Below are 14,446 nucleotides of genomic sequence, written 5' to 3'. Positions count from 1 at the left end.
ATGATAATTGTAAGAGCCAATTAAAGGTTAATTTTATTGGTATTGGTAAAATGATTAGAGGAGAAATATACATGTTTGATGTTAAGAATATAATTTCTAGTTAATTTCAAAATACTGTTTTGTTAAAGGTATAGAATATAGAAGTGCGACATTCTAATGCGCTTTTTAGTATTTTGGGCTTCCGGCACACTGTAATTAAGTAGTTGGGGAGTCGGATAAGCTGGAAGCAACACAGTTTTTTGACCGAGTCTTGCCATGTAAATTAAAAGTTTCAATAAACATATTTTTTGCACGAAAAGTACCTGGACTTGCTCGCGTTTCAAATGCATGTTGCCGGACTGACTCCTAAAAGTGGTACAGAAGAGTGAAATAGAGACGGAGTTCCGCCACTACAATAATGTTATTGTCATTACCAAGAAAGGTCCATAAAGTCATGGATGAGCAAGTGTAGAAGAGACTGACTGTCTTAATCTCAACCCACGTTCATATGGGTGTGAAGGCAGACGAGTGGATACTTTTGGCAACATAGTGTTTGTGCTCATGCATTCAAACATAGAAGTTCCGTTATTTTTCTTAATAAATTACTAAAACTGGTCAGCTCAGCCTCCATTTAAACAATTTACTCTCACAACTGAAATGATCAATTTTAAATGCAGAAAATAAATTGACATTTTTAGGCTTGTAACTTAATAAATGCAGTAAATCATCACTGATAAAACATGAAGTGAGAAAATAAAGTAAATGCACTGGAGGAGGGCAGAAGTGTCCCACCTGAAAACACAGCAAACCTAAACTTCACACCAAAGTGGGAGTTCCCTTTAGCTGTGCTAGTATCATACATTCTGGCTGTGCTCATTTTACCATATCGACCATTTTTGGGAGCTGTTCCCTTAGGTTTTGCACATCTAGACAAACATCCAAAGCCGTTCTAAGCACATTAATAATACAGCTAAACTTACAGAGCTTGGACCAATCCAGAAGTTCTGTTGTTGGACATACTTAACACTCTCATAAATGCCTTTGTTCTTCAGCACCTACAGAGGGCAGCAGAGCATCACAGTTTACAAATGAGTCTGATCAAGGACTTCTGAGTATTAGCTTGCACAGTAATACACTGTTTATTAAACACATCTCTTTCTGTGAGTTTTAGGACACAAATACAGCAACTAAAAAGTTGGTAATATATTTACATTGAGTGTTCAAGAGCAAAAAATGGAATTCTAATTTCAATACTGAGTTACACTACAAAATGTTAACCTTCAATTTTCACACTGATATGAAACCTGTCATGTCAAAAAGTATATTTTCTATTTTTAAATATTGCTCCAAATTAATCTGTGAGATATATACTTACCAGCTCAGTTGTTGAATGTTGTGCAAACCCAACAGGGGCAAACCCATACGTGCAGCAGGCCAGCAATGTGATAACGATGTGGACAAATGTAATCCAGTAGGTAAAGTAGGGTCTGAAATCATGCACACCACAAAACAGTGCTGTGAATCGAGTAAAAGCTAAAACAAAGACTAACCAATAAATACTTTCAGCACTTTGTCAGCCTAATTAATTATCTCTCTCTAAATTGTGTTATGTTGATTTAAATCAAGCAAATAATTCACTTGTATATATGCACAGTGCTCATTCCCAACCTGTGGCTGTGGAAGTCGTCCAGCTGCTTCTGGACGTTGCTGCTAATGCTTCGTCGATACTGTCGGTTTAGCCATTTCCCCACAACTCCCAAACCATACTGACGTTTTTGCTTGTCAAACGCAAAGTGCTTCACTTGGGAGGCAATCCGACGTCCGCGACGCGGTTGAGCCATTTCGTGGAATAGGGTTGGCGTTTTAGGAGCCTGTGATAAATCCTTACTGGGACTGAGAGGAAGACAGGTATGCAAGACAGAGAAAGAATTAAGGTTAAAAAGGAAAAAAAAAAAAACCCAAAAAAAACAAACACCACTTGTGCAATTCAGAGACTTTGGTTGAGTATTTATATTTACTCACAGGCTGGAAGGTTGCTCGCAGGGAGCAAAAGAGGCAGACAAGGGGGGCGACTCAAAGACATCATCGGCCATGGAATATAACTCATCACGGACATCACCCTGTACAGAGGTAATGCGGGACACAGAGGACAAAAAGCGAGGGCAGTAATTAACGTGTAGTCACATGTTATGTGTTGCTGTATGGGACACACGAACAGCAAGGAAGACAGGAGGACAAACAAAGAATACAGTCATGGAAAAAAATGGGGGCTGAGAGAAGAAGCAGGTAAACAATGACAATCGAATGAAAACATAGAATTTTGTCAAACAGAGTAAAAGCAAGGAAAAAAACTGCTGCAAAGATCCGGGTCTCAAACGGGTGGTAGCGAGAGCTGCTGCTGACCTTACTGAAGAAGAGCGACTCGGATGCATCTGCAGAATCCACAGTGTCCTCGTCCATCCAGCTGGGCCTGACAAAGCTCTTCCTGGGGAAACTGCGACCAGCCTGTGGGCCTGCCAAGCTGCTGCGACCCTGAACAACAAACACGCCACATGACATGCGGTTCCTCAAGTGCATAAAAAAAGGAGCGATTTTAATTATGCTAATAATGATAAAAACAATAAATGCTGGCATTTACTGTCATTTTATTCAAAGGGATGGCTAAAAAGCATGCAAACACAGAGGAAACATTAAAGGCCGGGATTCGAACCAGTGCTCTTGCCACTCTGCTTTTCATTTCCACCCACCCTCAACAGGTTGGACGCAGCTCTGATGCTCATGCGGGCGACGGACTCTCGCTTTCGTTTGGGGAAACGACTGTACCCGGAGCGCTGGCTGGTGAAGGAGATGAGTGAAGCGACGCCTGGTGTGACCGGACCCCCTTGAGCTGTTTGAGGTGTTCTTGGAGAGCGGCTGTCCAACTCATCCTGGCAGCGGAAGGCTCGCCCTCGTGCCAGGGGGTCCACAATCTAGCAGAAAGAGAGATTAAGGTGGGGGAATGATGGTAGGTGTGTGTATAGATGACAGAGAACAGGATGCGTGAGGCAGTGTATAGATGACAGAACAAAAAGATGAACAAAATAGTAATGTGGAGCAGAACTGTCTGGCACAGACTGAAAGAGAGACATGATTCGTCTGCAGCACAGATGGTCCACGTCTGTAACTATGCAGCACTTTAATACAGTGTCTTCTTGAGAAATCTCTCCACTTCATCAAGTGAAAAAATGCAGGTGGAGAACAAAGAAAAAAAGTTGAGCTTCTTGGCAGTTTAGAAATGGAAAGTCTTAGTAGCTACACACGAAGCCTGCTGTGTGTCATTCTGTTTAGTTTCCTTCAGTACAAAAAGTTTTTCTTTTCTTACAAAAGTAGCAGAATATTAAACAGAAAGTGCATCATGTTTCCTGGAGGATGTTCTCCACTCAAGTTAAAATTACAGATAAGGCAGACATTTAAATAAAACTGTAGCATCCTAACAGTAGGTTAACACACTAAGTGACGCTGTCTTTGTAAGACGGTATTATACCCTGGGCATCCTGTGGGCAGCTGGTGAATCCAGGCTCTGGTCGATGCTGGTGGCCGTCTCGGGCTCTCTGTACTGGGGCTTCAGCTTGCCATAGCGCTGGCTGCAGTGGCGCAGGCTCTTCCGGTGCCAGACCTGCTGATTAGTCTCACAGTCTTCGCCCACACCGAACCACTGGGCTGTACTCCTGGAGGGACAGAAAGATTGTTCAGCTAAAAGAAGATATTCACAAAAATGACCTGAAATGCATATACCATATACCTATTCTTAAAAGCTACATAAACAAGAAATGAAACGAAACATCCAAGTCTTGTTTTTCACCTTATATGGAGAGAGTAGATACTACCACAAAAGAAAAAACTAAACAGCTATATTTTCACACCAAATTACACAATGCAGCTTTGTTCAAGGTGATGTAGCTTGGGTAACTTTCATATAAGGGAAGTTAAAAGTCACGTATTGTGCACTCTTAAAGACATTAGTGCACTTTATTACCAAACATTTAATGTCTTGACACTTGCTGCACGCTCAATGACTGGACTCTTAGGACATGTAGTTGATAAATGGGAGTAATTAAATGACTGCAATTAGGATTAAGATTATGAAGAGGAGATTTTTGGATGAATGAATTGTGTGTGCTTGAAAGTTTTAGGTGAATAAACTGCAGGGAACAACACCCAGACTTCTTTGAAATACACTTTAGGGGAGAATGCTTACATACATTTGATTGTTTTCTGTCTCCCAGAGCTACTTATGGATCCACTGTAGGTCTTTAAAGTGTCACACTTGACTCTGAGACAAAAACAACAGCAGAAGCAGCAGCAGAGCTTACTTTCGGATGCTTTGTGAGAGCGATGTTTGTCTACTAAACTTCTCCCGTCTTTCTCTTGCTGAAAATTCTCCATCTCCATGTCCATCGACGCTCTCTGACACAGAACCGGTCGCTTGAGCACTTGGGTTTTTTTTCAGGGATTGTCGTGGTGGCTGACCAGAAGGAAGGAAGGGAAGAAAATGTTGTCATCAGAAATCTTTGCTGCTATAAAATATATAAGCTATAAAAACTAAATAATATTGCCTGTGCAGGGGGAAAGCCTGTCAAACGATCAGGTTGCAAGTACCTTCATAATTAGGCCATGCTCAATCTCCTTCCAGAGGAGTGAGGACAAATGCCCTCTTTTACACCAGTGGCTCTTAAATGTTATTCAGTTCAATGCCCCAAAAATGTTTGTGCCCCACGTGACAGTTTTTAACATCAACAATTTAAAAAGGCATTAAACTCCCCGTTTTTAGCTCCAATAACCCCCCCCCCTCCCTCCAAAAAAAAAAAAAAAACCCCAAAAAAAACAACACACACTCTCTGAAACAAAGCCTTGTTGAGCAGGCTCCAATGGTAACATTGACTCCAATGACAAAAACGTATAAGACTTCCTCTGTAATCATTTTTTCTTAAGATCTAGTTGTTATTACTCTACTTAACTAAAATGCTTTTCATATGTAGTTTTTGTTTTCAGTTTTAGTTCAGAATAATAACACTGCCTCACACATCCTGATTAAGTATTAACTATGGCACATGATGCAGCAAATCAGTACCAAATTTAGGATGATCTAAAATTGTCTTTGTAATGGAAAAGCTAGGAGCATAAATACCTGCAGTGCAAAGCCACAGCACAAATTTACATGTTTATTACACTGCTTGCCCTTTAGAACAGTTTAAATGTGACATGCTCAGTTGAACTCTGAGCACCAACTAATTTGTGTAGCTGAAATGCCTTTGTTTCTGTTGTTAGCATGAGGCCCGCCGTTACAAATATATGGGCTACACAAACTGCCAGATAGTTGTGCCAACAGCCTGCTTGCGAGAGCAAGTGGCAATTACAGAGGCATCGAGGAACACTGTGCTGCTTTAATGTGTTGTAAACTCTTAAAAGTAAAGTACTGCCCATCATCGTTTATTTTCTTCTACTGTGCATCCTGAGTCAAATGATTATTACAAACCATTTATGAAGTAGTCCATCAGCCCATTAATCCATCCATTAATTTTCATAATCGCACAGTGAGTGAAACCGAAAATTGATCTGAACCTCCATGTGAGCTACCCACAAAATATCCAGTCATGTTTTTTGGACCATGTTTATGAAGCAGATTGAGAGGAATGTGCTCTTTACTAACACAAAATGAATAAAAAGCCTTTCTTTGAAGAAATTTGTTCAGTAACGATCACAACACTCAGCCTTTTTTTGGCTCTGTTTTAATTCTGTGTTCATTGGGCTGACCTTTGCTTATCTTCGTTTAAATGAAGAACTTTGTGCTATACGCAGGAGTGAGTGATTTACAATGAGTTATTTTACAGGTCACTTTTTAGATTTCGCTACATTACATGTGATGTGAGAGAGTATGGAGCTTGACAGGCCACTAGTAGTAGTAGTAGTACAAGAAAAAAAAAAAGCTAAATAATGGTAGAGTAGAGAAAACATTTGTAAATATTTTCACACATTTTTCTGGGGAGAAAAAACAAGTTATTTTAAAATTGTATAATTGAGAGAAAAAAAAAACCCTTTTAAACCCGTTGACAACATAAAGAATATATCAGTATTATGTTTTCCAGTCTGTGCTAATAAGAAAATCACCACACTTTGTAGGTAGTTTGCAGTATTGTAGACCATGTTAAACTAGTGCAGGACAGACTGTAGTGTCCGTGAACAACGTTGCTCAGATGTAGTAGTCATCAATTTGGATTTCAGCCAGTAACGCTCTTCAGTATCACTTAGCAAATTACACTTTTACTTCGGTTTTTTAGTGGCTAGCCACCGGAAGGCATCCATGATAGTTCATTTAGCATGTACTAATATCTTGTAGAATTCATTCATCATGTTAAATCCACAGAGAGCAGCAAACCTCTGAGACAACAGAAGCACAGACCTGCTCATGAGTCCGTCTATATTTTCAGGGTCCATGTCAACCCTACGTGTTATGTGACAACACATTTAAATAACTGTTGCATAATACCAAGCAGTGAAGGACAGGGTCAGGTAAAAAAAAAAAAAAACAACCAGCCTACCTGGGACATCACTGCTTCTGGTGGAGGGATGGCTATTACAAGGCTGGGTGGCTTCTTGCTCTTTAAACGACTATCTGTTCGGCCCTGGTACGGAGGAGGCTCCTCCCCTTCGTTTGATGCCATCCTGTCAGAGTGCTGGAGCTGAGAAAATCATGACAAAACAAAGTTTGTATTATTATTTGATAAGCTGCATATATGCATGTCTACGGTGAGTCTCCATACATCAAACCTCCAGTAGGTGCAGCAATTTACTGGCAGGTTAAAACATAAATGGAAATACAGTGTAAGATAAAAACGTTGAGGTCCGGACTCTGGGACAGGCTAATCCATGACTGATACTGTTCCACTGTTTTTGTCTGTCCAGGTGTGCTTTTACTGCATTGGCAGGGTGTTTGGGATCATTGTCATGTTGAAAAATGAAGGTGTTCATAATTCCATCAATTTTGACAACATCCACAACACCACTGGCTGAAATGTAGCCACAAACCATGCCAGAGTATCCACCATGTTTTACAGATAGCTGCAGACATTAATGGTTAGCCTCTCTCCTTACCTCCTCAGCATATTCATTTTTTATGTTTGAATTATTCATAGGTCAGTGTTAAGTAGCGCAATTTAAAAAAAAAAAAAAAAAAAACCAGATTGATCCAAAAATAGTACAAGACTGGACTGACAATGAATGTAAAAGCAGCCAATGTCCACAGAAAATCTCTGAAAGACTTCAAGAAAGTCTGGGGAACACTTCAAAAATAAAAAATAAAAAATAAAATAATTAGAAAGTCGGGCTCCTTGGAAGTAAAATATAAAATAATTAGGTGTGGCACAGTACTGTAGGCTTCAGTATTACTGTTACTTGAAAGATGTTCATAAATACAGTGATTAACGCTTACTTACAAAATGTTGTAGTGAAATATATCAAAAGAATATTGAATGCTTTAGCAGAGTCTTTATTTAAACTGGATTTATGAGCAAATATATATATATAAAAAATATACATTCAGGTAAGATCAAGAAGAAAAAGAAAGAAGAATGACACATAAAGAAAAAATAAAAACGTCATCTTTAGAAAATGAAATGCTCTTGTTTGCATTTATATCAGGTCTCTGCTGTGGCAGTGGACCTAATGCCTTCCTTCCTACAGCCAACAATAACCGAAAAAAGGAAACCATTACAGTCTATCCAAACAATCAGCCTCTAACAGCAACTGGCTCTCCTCCAGTTCCATCTGCTACTAAAAGGAAAAAAAAAAAAAACACTGCCAACTTTCGTTGCTTTTGCTTTCCTTGCTTTTTGATTCAAGGCAATTTCTTAAGTGATTCTTTAAGGCTTTGCACAGAAATTGTGCTGTATTAAGGAGAGAAACCTTCTCTTACATCAAAGTGTTCAGGTCACTGACTTATGCTCATGTAATTTTAAAGGATGAGGAAAACAGAGCAGAATGATACGTCTCCTGAGTGTTTCAATTACATGTATTTAGCCAAAACATCAAATAAAGGAATATATTTGTTCAAGTTTATAGTTATAAATATTCATTTTATTAGTAAAATCTCTTTGTAAGAAGGTGATACATGTGATACTATATCTTTTCTGGAAATATACAACATCATGAATGAAAGTGAATGCAAAAAAAGAAATGGAAATACAGCACTAGTGAAAAGTTTGGACAATTAAATACCTAAATACTTTAACTGAGTGATGCAAAAATGATGTAATTATGAGACCACAGGCAGCCCTGCTCATTGATTTTTAAACAGTGTCCATAGAGAGTTAGAGGGATAGCTCCACCACACAAGAAAATCAGTAATACTGTGACTCTGCTCAATAAGGAGACTCTAGAAGAATTAAAGATCTTTGACTTTGAATGAAAAAGCAGCTGATAAACAAAGACGTCACATAACGGTGATCAATAGCCCCCGTTAATCATGATACATTCGAGGTGGTGAGTAATCGCTATTGTTTTCTCATCTTATTTTATTGATTGAATGTAATAATGGTGATCTAATAGCTTAAGCTTCTCCTACTAATGCATGCATTAAAGAATAAAACAAATACCTGTATATATATTTTTATAATGCAATTGCAATTTTGTCACAGTCTTGTAACAGCAGCACACACAGCTAAATAATTAGAAACGTGATATTTTGAAATCACTTTAATTAATTTTCAAGTTCTAAAATGTCAATCTTAGTTATATGTAAAAACAAACAAAACAAACTACAATTAACACTTTTTTACAACTTAAGTAATGTGAATTAAGACCAAACAATAGCAATATAACGTTTTCAATCATGCAGTGCTGTTTCTGCCAGTCTCAAAGTGAATCATTTCTGATTTCTGACTTTAGTTCAGACAAAAACAAACAAACGTGAAAGTCACTTTGAGCTGCTGCTTCAACCATTTAGACTACTTACAGTTTCAGTTGATGTAAGCTGTGGAGATTATGTGCTTATATCAATAAAGCTCCACACCACACTGTAGAAAAATACTCAAAGGACCAACAGGACGACTCCTTTTAATATCACTTTGTCTCACTGTCAGTGTTTACTAACAACAAATCGTATTTATTGAAATGCATTGCGCGGATGACACAAATGACATATCCGCAACTTCGTTAGCCAAGTTGATGGAACGGAGCTGGTGAAATAGGACTCATTATTGTCTACACAGGGACTGAATTATACCGTCAAACTTACTTATCTTTGTCTCCCTGTCTTTACAAATCTCAGTTAATGGTGTAGCAAGCAGCCAGTCTATTCCTGGAGCTCAGAGTGTTTCACATAGCATTACACAGTGCATTTCCAGAGAAATTCAAGGTATTGCAGACATAAAACACCACACTGAACATAATGTCATTTTGCTTGGCTTGGCCAAAACATCCATTATGTCATTATGGTGTTCAGAGCCCTGAATGCTGTCCTGGAGTTGTGGTTTATAAAATCAATGCGAGTCCCTGAGTGTCTGGGACAGGAACGGCTGCAACACGGAAACCTGACACCAGCTCGGCCTAGTTTCCACTACAGAGCTGAGGAATGGCTGCGCAGGGCTAACCATAGTGTAGGCAACACTTACTCTGTCCACATACAAACAAAAAACACCATTTCTAAAATACCTTTATGTTATTACGAGTGTAAATTTCAACACGGATCTCAATTAGGTGTGGTAAATATTTGAAGCTTAGACAGAATGCCTGGTTCAGCCCTCCAGAGACAGAGAGGAGGTTACTGGCAATCCAGCCTCTGGTTCAGTAGAGTAGTGGGCAGGGGCTGGAAATCACTCAGATAATGAAATAGCTAGGAATTTAGCTAATGGATGGAGTGCTCGGGTCTAACCAAGTCTATCAATGTATGCAGGCAGTTGTTAGGGTCCATACTAGAAAACATATGGGTACAGATTGTAGAAGGATAACAGCGACATATAAAGAATAGAAACACAAGAATTGTATTAATTTTTGCAATGCCCCCCCCCCCCAAACATACACTTTACTTGCTGCCAAGGTAATAATAACTGTTATCCAATTAATTTTTGTGTTAATTTTTACTCTATTTGTATTTTTTTTAAAATCTGAAACTATCACTCACCCTTCACATTCATTTTGAAAGCTCACTTGACAACATTTTTTGAACCCTGGACCTTTCACACAGAGAGAGCAAATTTACTTGAACTTCAATTATAATTATGTCTCTCTGTGATATATAAACAAACAAATACACAAAAAAAACAAAATGAAAAAACGAAACAGAAACCAAGGATTTGTTTCCTAAGCGTCCTTTAAGCCACTTCAGTGGAACTTTAAGCCACGTCAGCCACGTCAGCCAACTCTAATACAAGTATAATGCATTATCTACCACTTTGTTGCAACTCTACATACATTATTTTACAATTATGCATCATTTTAAGCTAATTTAACAAAAATGTATTTTAGCTTCTGTTATGATAACAGAACATAACACAGCCGTGTCAATCGTTAAGAAATGTCGGTATGACAGCTGAAATCAACAGCAAGAAAAGGATCCTGGCATCCAACTTTTCAAGTTGGTCATTTTTTTTTTTTTAAGAAATTTGGAAAACAAAGAAAACAAGTCTGGGTCCTGTTCAACAAAATGTCAAAAGGCATTCTTGTTTGTTCTTCTGTAACTTCATGCAAATGCAACCAGATTGCCAGCATGTTGCCATCAGTCTGAATGAGTCTTTGTCAATGAGCACAACTCGAGGGGACTTGACCCAACTGGCTGCCAGTTGGTTCTATTCTGCCTTTATTCCCATAGAACAGGAAGGTTAATGAGCATGAAAGTAACAGTCAAATGTGAAGATCTATCTATGGAGACATCAACCAATATGCCATTTCTGATGATTTATGATCATTTATTTTAACTGGTGTATTGCTAGAAACAGATTGGTTAACACCATGGTTATTGTGGTCACTGCCTGTCAGAGAGCATCAGGAACGCTAACAAAGTCATATGAATGTGACCATGTGAGAAAAAAAAGATCATATATGAAACTAATTTAGTCACGTTATGAAACCCTATGATCTTCTCTAGCTGTGTGAAAGCCTTTACCTCAGCCAGAAGCAATGACATATTTTCTAAAGCAACAAGTAAGATGTAAGATGAAACTGTTTGCTTCCACAGAACAACAAGAATAAACCACAAGAAAGACAACTGGAGGGGGGGGGGGGGTAGATTCGCTGAGGAAAGGACAATGACCACAATGACATAATCAGCAGTTTGTCACATGATATGGAAAGTAATGACACGTCTTAGCCTCTCTAGGGTCTAATAATTCAATGCCTCACCTAACTGCTCCCTACTTGACCAGCAGGGATAAATGTGCATGTGAGTGATGTCACATGGTCCTCTGAGGGGGTGTCATCATGGTTCAGTTTCTTCCCCCAGTGGAAGGCCTGTCCTCCGCGTATTCTTGCTACACTGTCTAGTTTTAGCAACATGTATGGGCTGCAGATGCACACAAGGCACACTCTCTCTACCTGTTAAACCTCATTCACAGCATCTTAATGCATGTGCAATCATCCAGGTAAGTAAATCCCAAAAGGATGATTCTCTTCATCTGGACGTAGCGTTTTCAGTGGGACAAACATTTTGTCAGTCATCCAAGCGACTTCTTCATTCTCAGCTGACTGCAGGTTTCCCCAATCTTATAAACAGTACATTTGCACAATGACTGAACGTAGCCCACTGAGTAAACAATGGGCTGTGAGGTCAGTTTCGTGATCATTAATATGCAAATTGTCATGACCATTGATCAACAACCACTGATCAAACCCACTGATCTCATTCATGGTCCACATGAGGAAAGATGATGAGTTTCATCAAATGCCACACTCGCTCTGCACAGCAACTTAGTGATTCCACTGATCTCAGTGATCAACAATCGTCACCAATCAGCAATAGCTGGCAAGTCAAATTGATATTTAACCAGAGTTCCCCACCAATGATCAGAACAAACAAACCAAATCAAAAAAACTAAACAGAAACCAAGGATTGGTTTCCTAAGCGTCCAATGGGACTTTAAGCCACTTCACTCTTAGACTAGTCTAACACTAATACTTCATACTGGTTATTACTTAAATAAATAAAAAATATAATTCATCTACCAATTTATGTTGCAACTCTATCAGTACTAGATTTATATTTTTTGAATTAACCTCACTATGGTTTCATGTTGACATCAATGGCACATATGCATGCAAAGACTCAGCAACACAGAACTGTCTGGCCACACACGCAAGTTCATGTCATCACCCCTGCACTGAAAATGAAATGCATGAGTCATCTATTATCATGACCATCATAAGAAAACCGAAAGATCCAGTATCTGTCTGTTATTCTGATTACAAATTAGACCTTAATATAACTGGTGAAGGTTAAGGTGGGATGGAAGGTGAGCATTTTTTTTTAATATAGAAGGGGACTGAAAAATAACTGCAGGACAAAAGACAGAAGTTAAGAGTCAGGTTAAATATTATTAATGAATGCCATTTTAGCTGCTCAGGCAATATCTGTCCACTTATTGTTACTATTACACAACGCTCTCACACTGGAGTCTACGTTCTCTCTCTGGAAGTGAGAAATAAACTCCCACTGTGTGCTCTCTCACCAGTGTTGTGTTTTCTGTATTTGGGCCATGCAGCATCCACCTCAGTCCCATTCTCTGACCTGGCAGCAATTCTGTAGTATCATTTACTGGAAATCGCACAGGGGGGTTGGATGATCGGACTATGGAGAAGACCCAAAAACCTAGACTGCACTACTGGTACAGATAAGAGAGGGAGAAAGAGAGCAAACTGCTGACCTTCTAGTTAAGGCATTGCCCACGCTGGATCCAGCGTCTCAAATTACTATGCATCACAAAGGCTGTGGTTCCCACCACACTAAAGTCAGCCTCAGGAGATTTTCAGGTACTTCTTCCTGATTTTGAGGTTTGAGGTGACCCAAAACTCAAACCCGAAACCCATGCTTGCAAACCTGTTAGCATTCTCAATGTGCTGTAAGTAGGAGTTAGTTCAACTTCATCTGCTCCTGTGAGTCTATTGCTGTAATTTGGGAGCTCATCATCAGTCTGCTGACTTCGAATGGGATTATACTTGGTTTTGGATGTGCAACAGGACAGCTGTGCATAATAGTCCTTCCAATTACACTATTTCAAGTCTGCTCAAGTCTCCCTGAAAGATGCATGTGTATGCATGCACTGACATCCCCTGATGACTGTGAACATATAGAAACAAGTTTTAACAAGCTAATAAAAACCCAAATTATTGCAAGATGGAAAATGCAGCATTGCTTTTGCTCTCTATGAAGATTGTGTACTTATATAAAAAATTATGTTTAGTTAACTGCACTTGGCCAACAAGAGGGAAACATTAGTCTATGTATAATATAAAATATAAAACCAGAAAAACAAAATATCTACTACGCGTTTTTGGCAGCAACTCAGTGTGTATTTTTGGCACATCTGAAGCAGGGAATGGTTGGAAAAACAAAATCGATTCTGTGTGCCTCCACAGCAGTAGAAACAATGTTCTTGGTGTTTACTGTGTGGAGAAAAAGAAGAAAAAGCAGAAGCTTGCTGAACTGGGTTGACTTCAATGTTGCAAGAACCAAGCCCAGAATTTTTTTTTTCTACATTTCCATTTTAAGCATTCTAACCAGAGGAACTTGTAGTAGTTGCACAAGCCTTACATTTGCTTCATGGATGCACATAGTGAGTACTGACAGCAGCAGGAGTTACCAGAGTGCCATGCCACTACATCCAATCAAGCAGTGGAGCTATGAGCTAAAGACAAATGTGAAATCTGAGTTGACTGCTGGCTCCTGACTGCAGACAGCTTGATAATGTTATCTGCACAATAGGCAGACTGTAATGAATATGTGTCATCACTGCTCAGATCGACTGTGCAAAGCATATATCATTTGACTGAATTGTATTCCACTCAAAGACTCAGCCTTGTGAGTTATTGGCCAATAAATCCTCCAAATGTCTCTGATCATACAGTTCAGTGATATCTACCAGGTGTGCAAAATGGTTTTAAAAGGCGTGTTATAGTCTCCATGTCCACAGGTCTGCTCAAGTCCATTTGGGTCCAAGAAACAAACAGAACAGAACAAAGATCGTAAAGCTTCATCCTGACCTCTATGTGTCTGATTTTTTATTTTATTTTTTTGCAACCATGTGGACTTGTGTGTAGAGATAATTCAATACAGACAATGCACCAGCAATTAAACCTGACTTTACTTGAATATAACAGGACTGATTACTCAGCCGCAGTAGCTGACTTTTGTTAAGTAAGGTAACCAAGCATAAGAGCATGGCAATAATCAGAAGACAGCTTTCAATCGCCAATTCCTCCAAGTGTTCTTGGTTGCCCCCAG

At 39.1% G+C, this 14,446-nt stretch overlaps 1 protein-coding gene across 2 annotated transcripts in view; it reads right to left on the bottom strand.

Moving 5' to 3' along the window:
• The window catches only part of LOC146516652 (inactive rhomboid protein 2-like), a 32,191-nt gene that overhangs the window by 9,240 nt on the left and 8,505 nt on the right, over window positions 1–14,446 (bottom strand). For both annotated transcript variants that reach the window (XM_085163823.1, XM_085163824.1), the window contains exons 2-10: window positions 6,558–6,698; window positions 4,332–4,483; window positions 3,503–3,686; window positions 2,727–2,948; window positions 2,383–2,511; window positions 2,002–2,099; window positions 1,648–1,872; window positions 1,355–1,466; window positions 960–1,034 (exon numbers count right to left, since the gene is read on the bottom strand). In XM_085163823.1, the coding sequence (XP_085019949.1) occupies window positions 960–1,034; window positions 1,355–1,466; window positions 1,648–1,872; window positions 2,002–2,099; window positions 2,383–2,511; window positions 2,727–2,948; window positions 3,503–3,686; window positions 4,332–4,483; window positions 6,558–6,680 (1,320 nt within the window). In that variant the 5' untranslated portion in view covers window positions 6,681–6,698. The remainder of the gene's footprint in view (window positions 1–959; window positions 1,035–1,354; window positions 1,467–1,647; window positions 1,873–2,001; window positions 2,100–2,382; window positions 2,512–2,726; window positions 2,949–3,502; window positions 3,687–4,331; window positions 4,484–6,557; window positions 6,699–14,446) is intronic.

The sequence above is a fragment of the Neolamprologus multifasciatus genome, chromosome 6, assembly GCF_963576455.1.
Source record: "Neolamprologus multifasciatus chromosome 6, fNeoMul1.2, whole genome shotgun sequence".
NCBI lineage: Eukaryota > Metazoa > Chordata > Actinopteri > Cichliformes > Cichlidae > Neolamprologus > Neolamprologus multifasciatus.
Note: the sequence above shows the minus strand (reverse complement) of the source record. Positions and strands in the feature narration are given on the sequence as shown.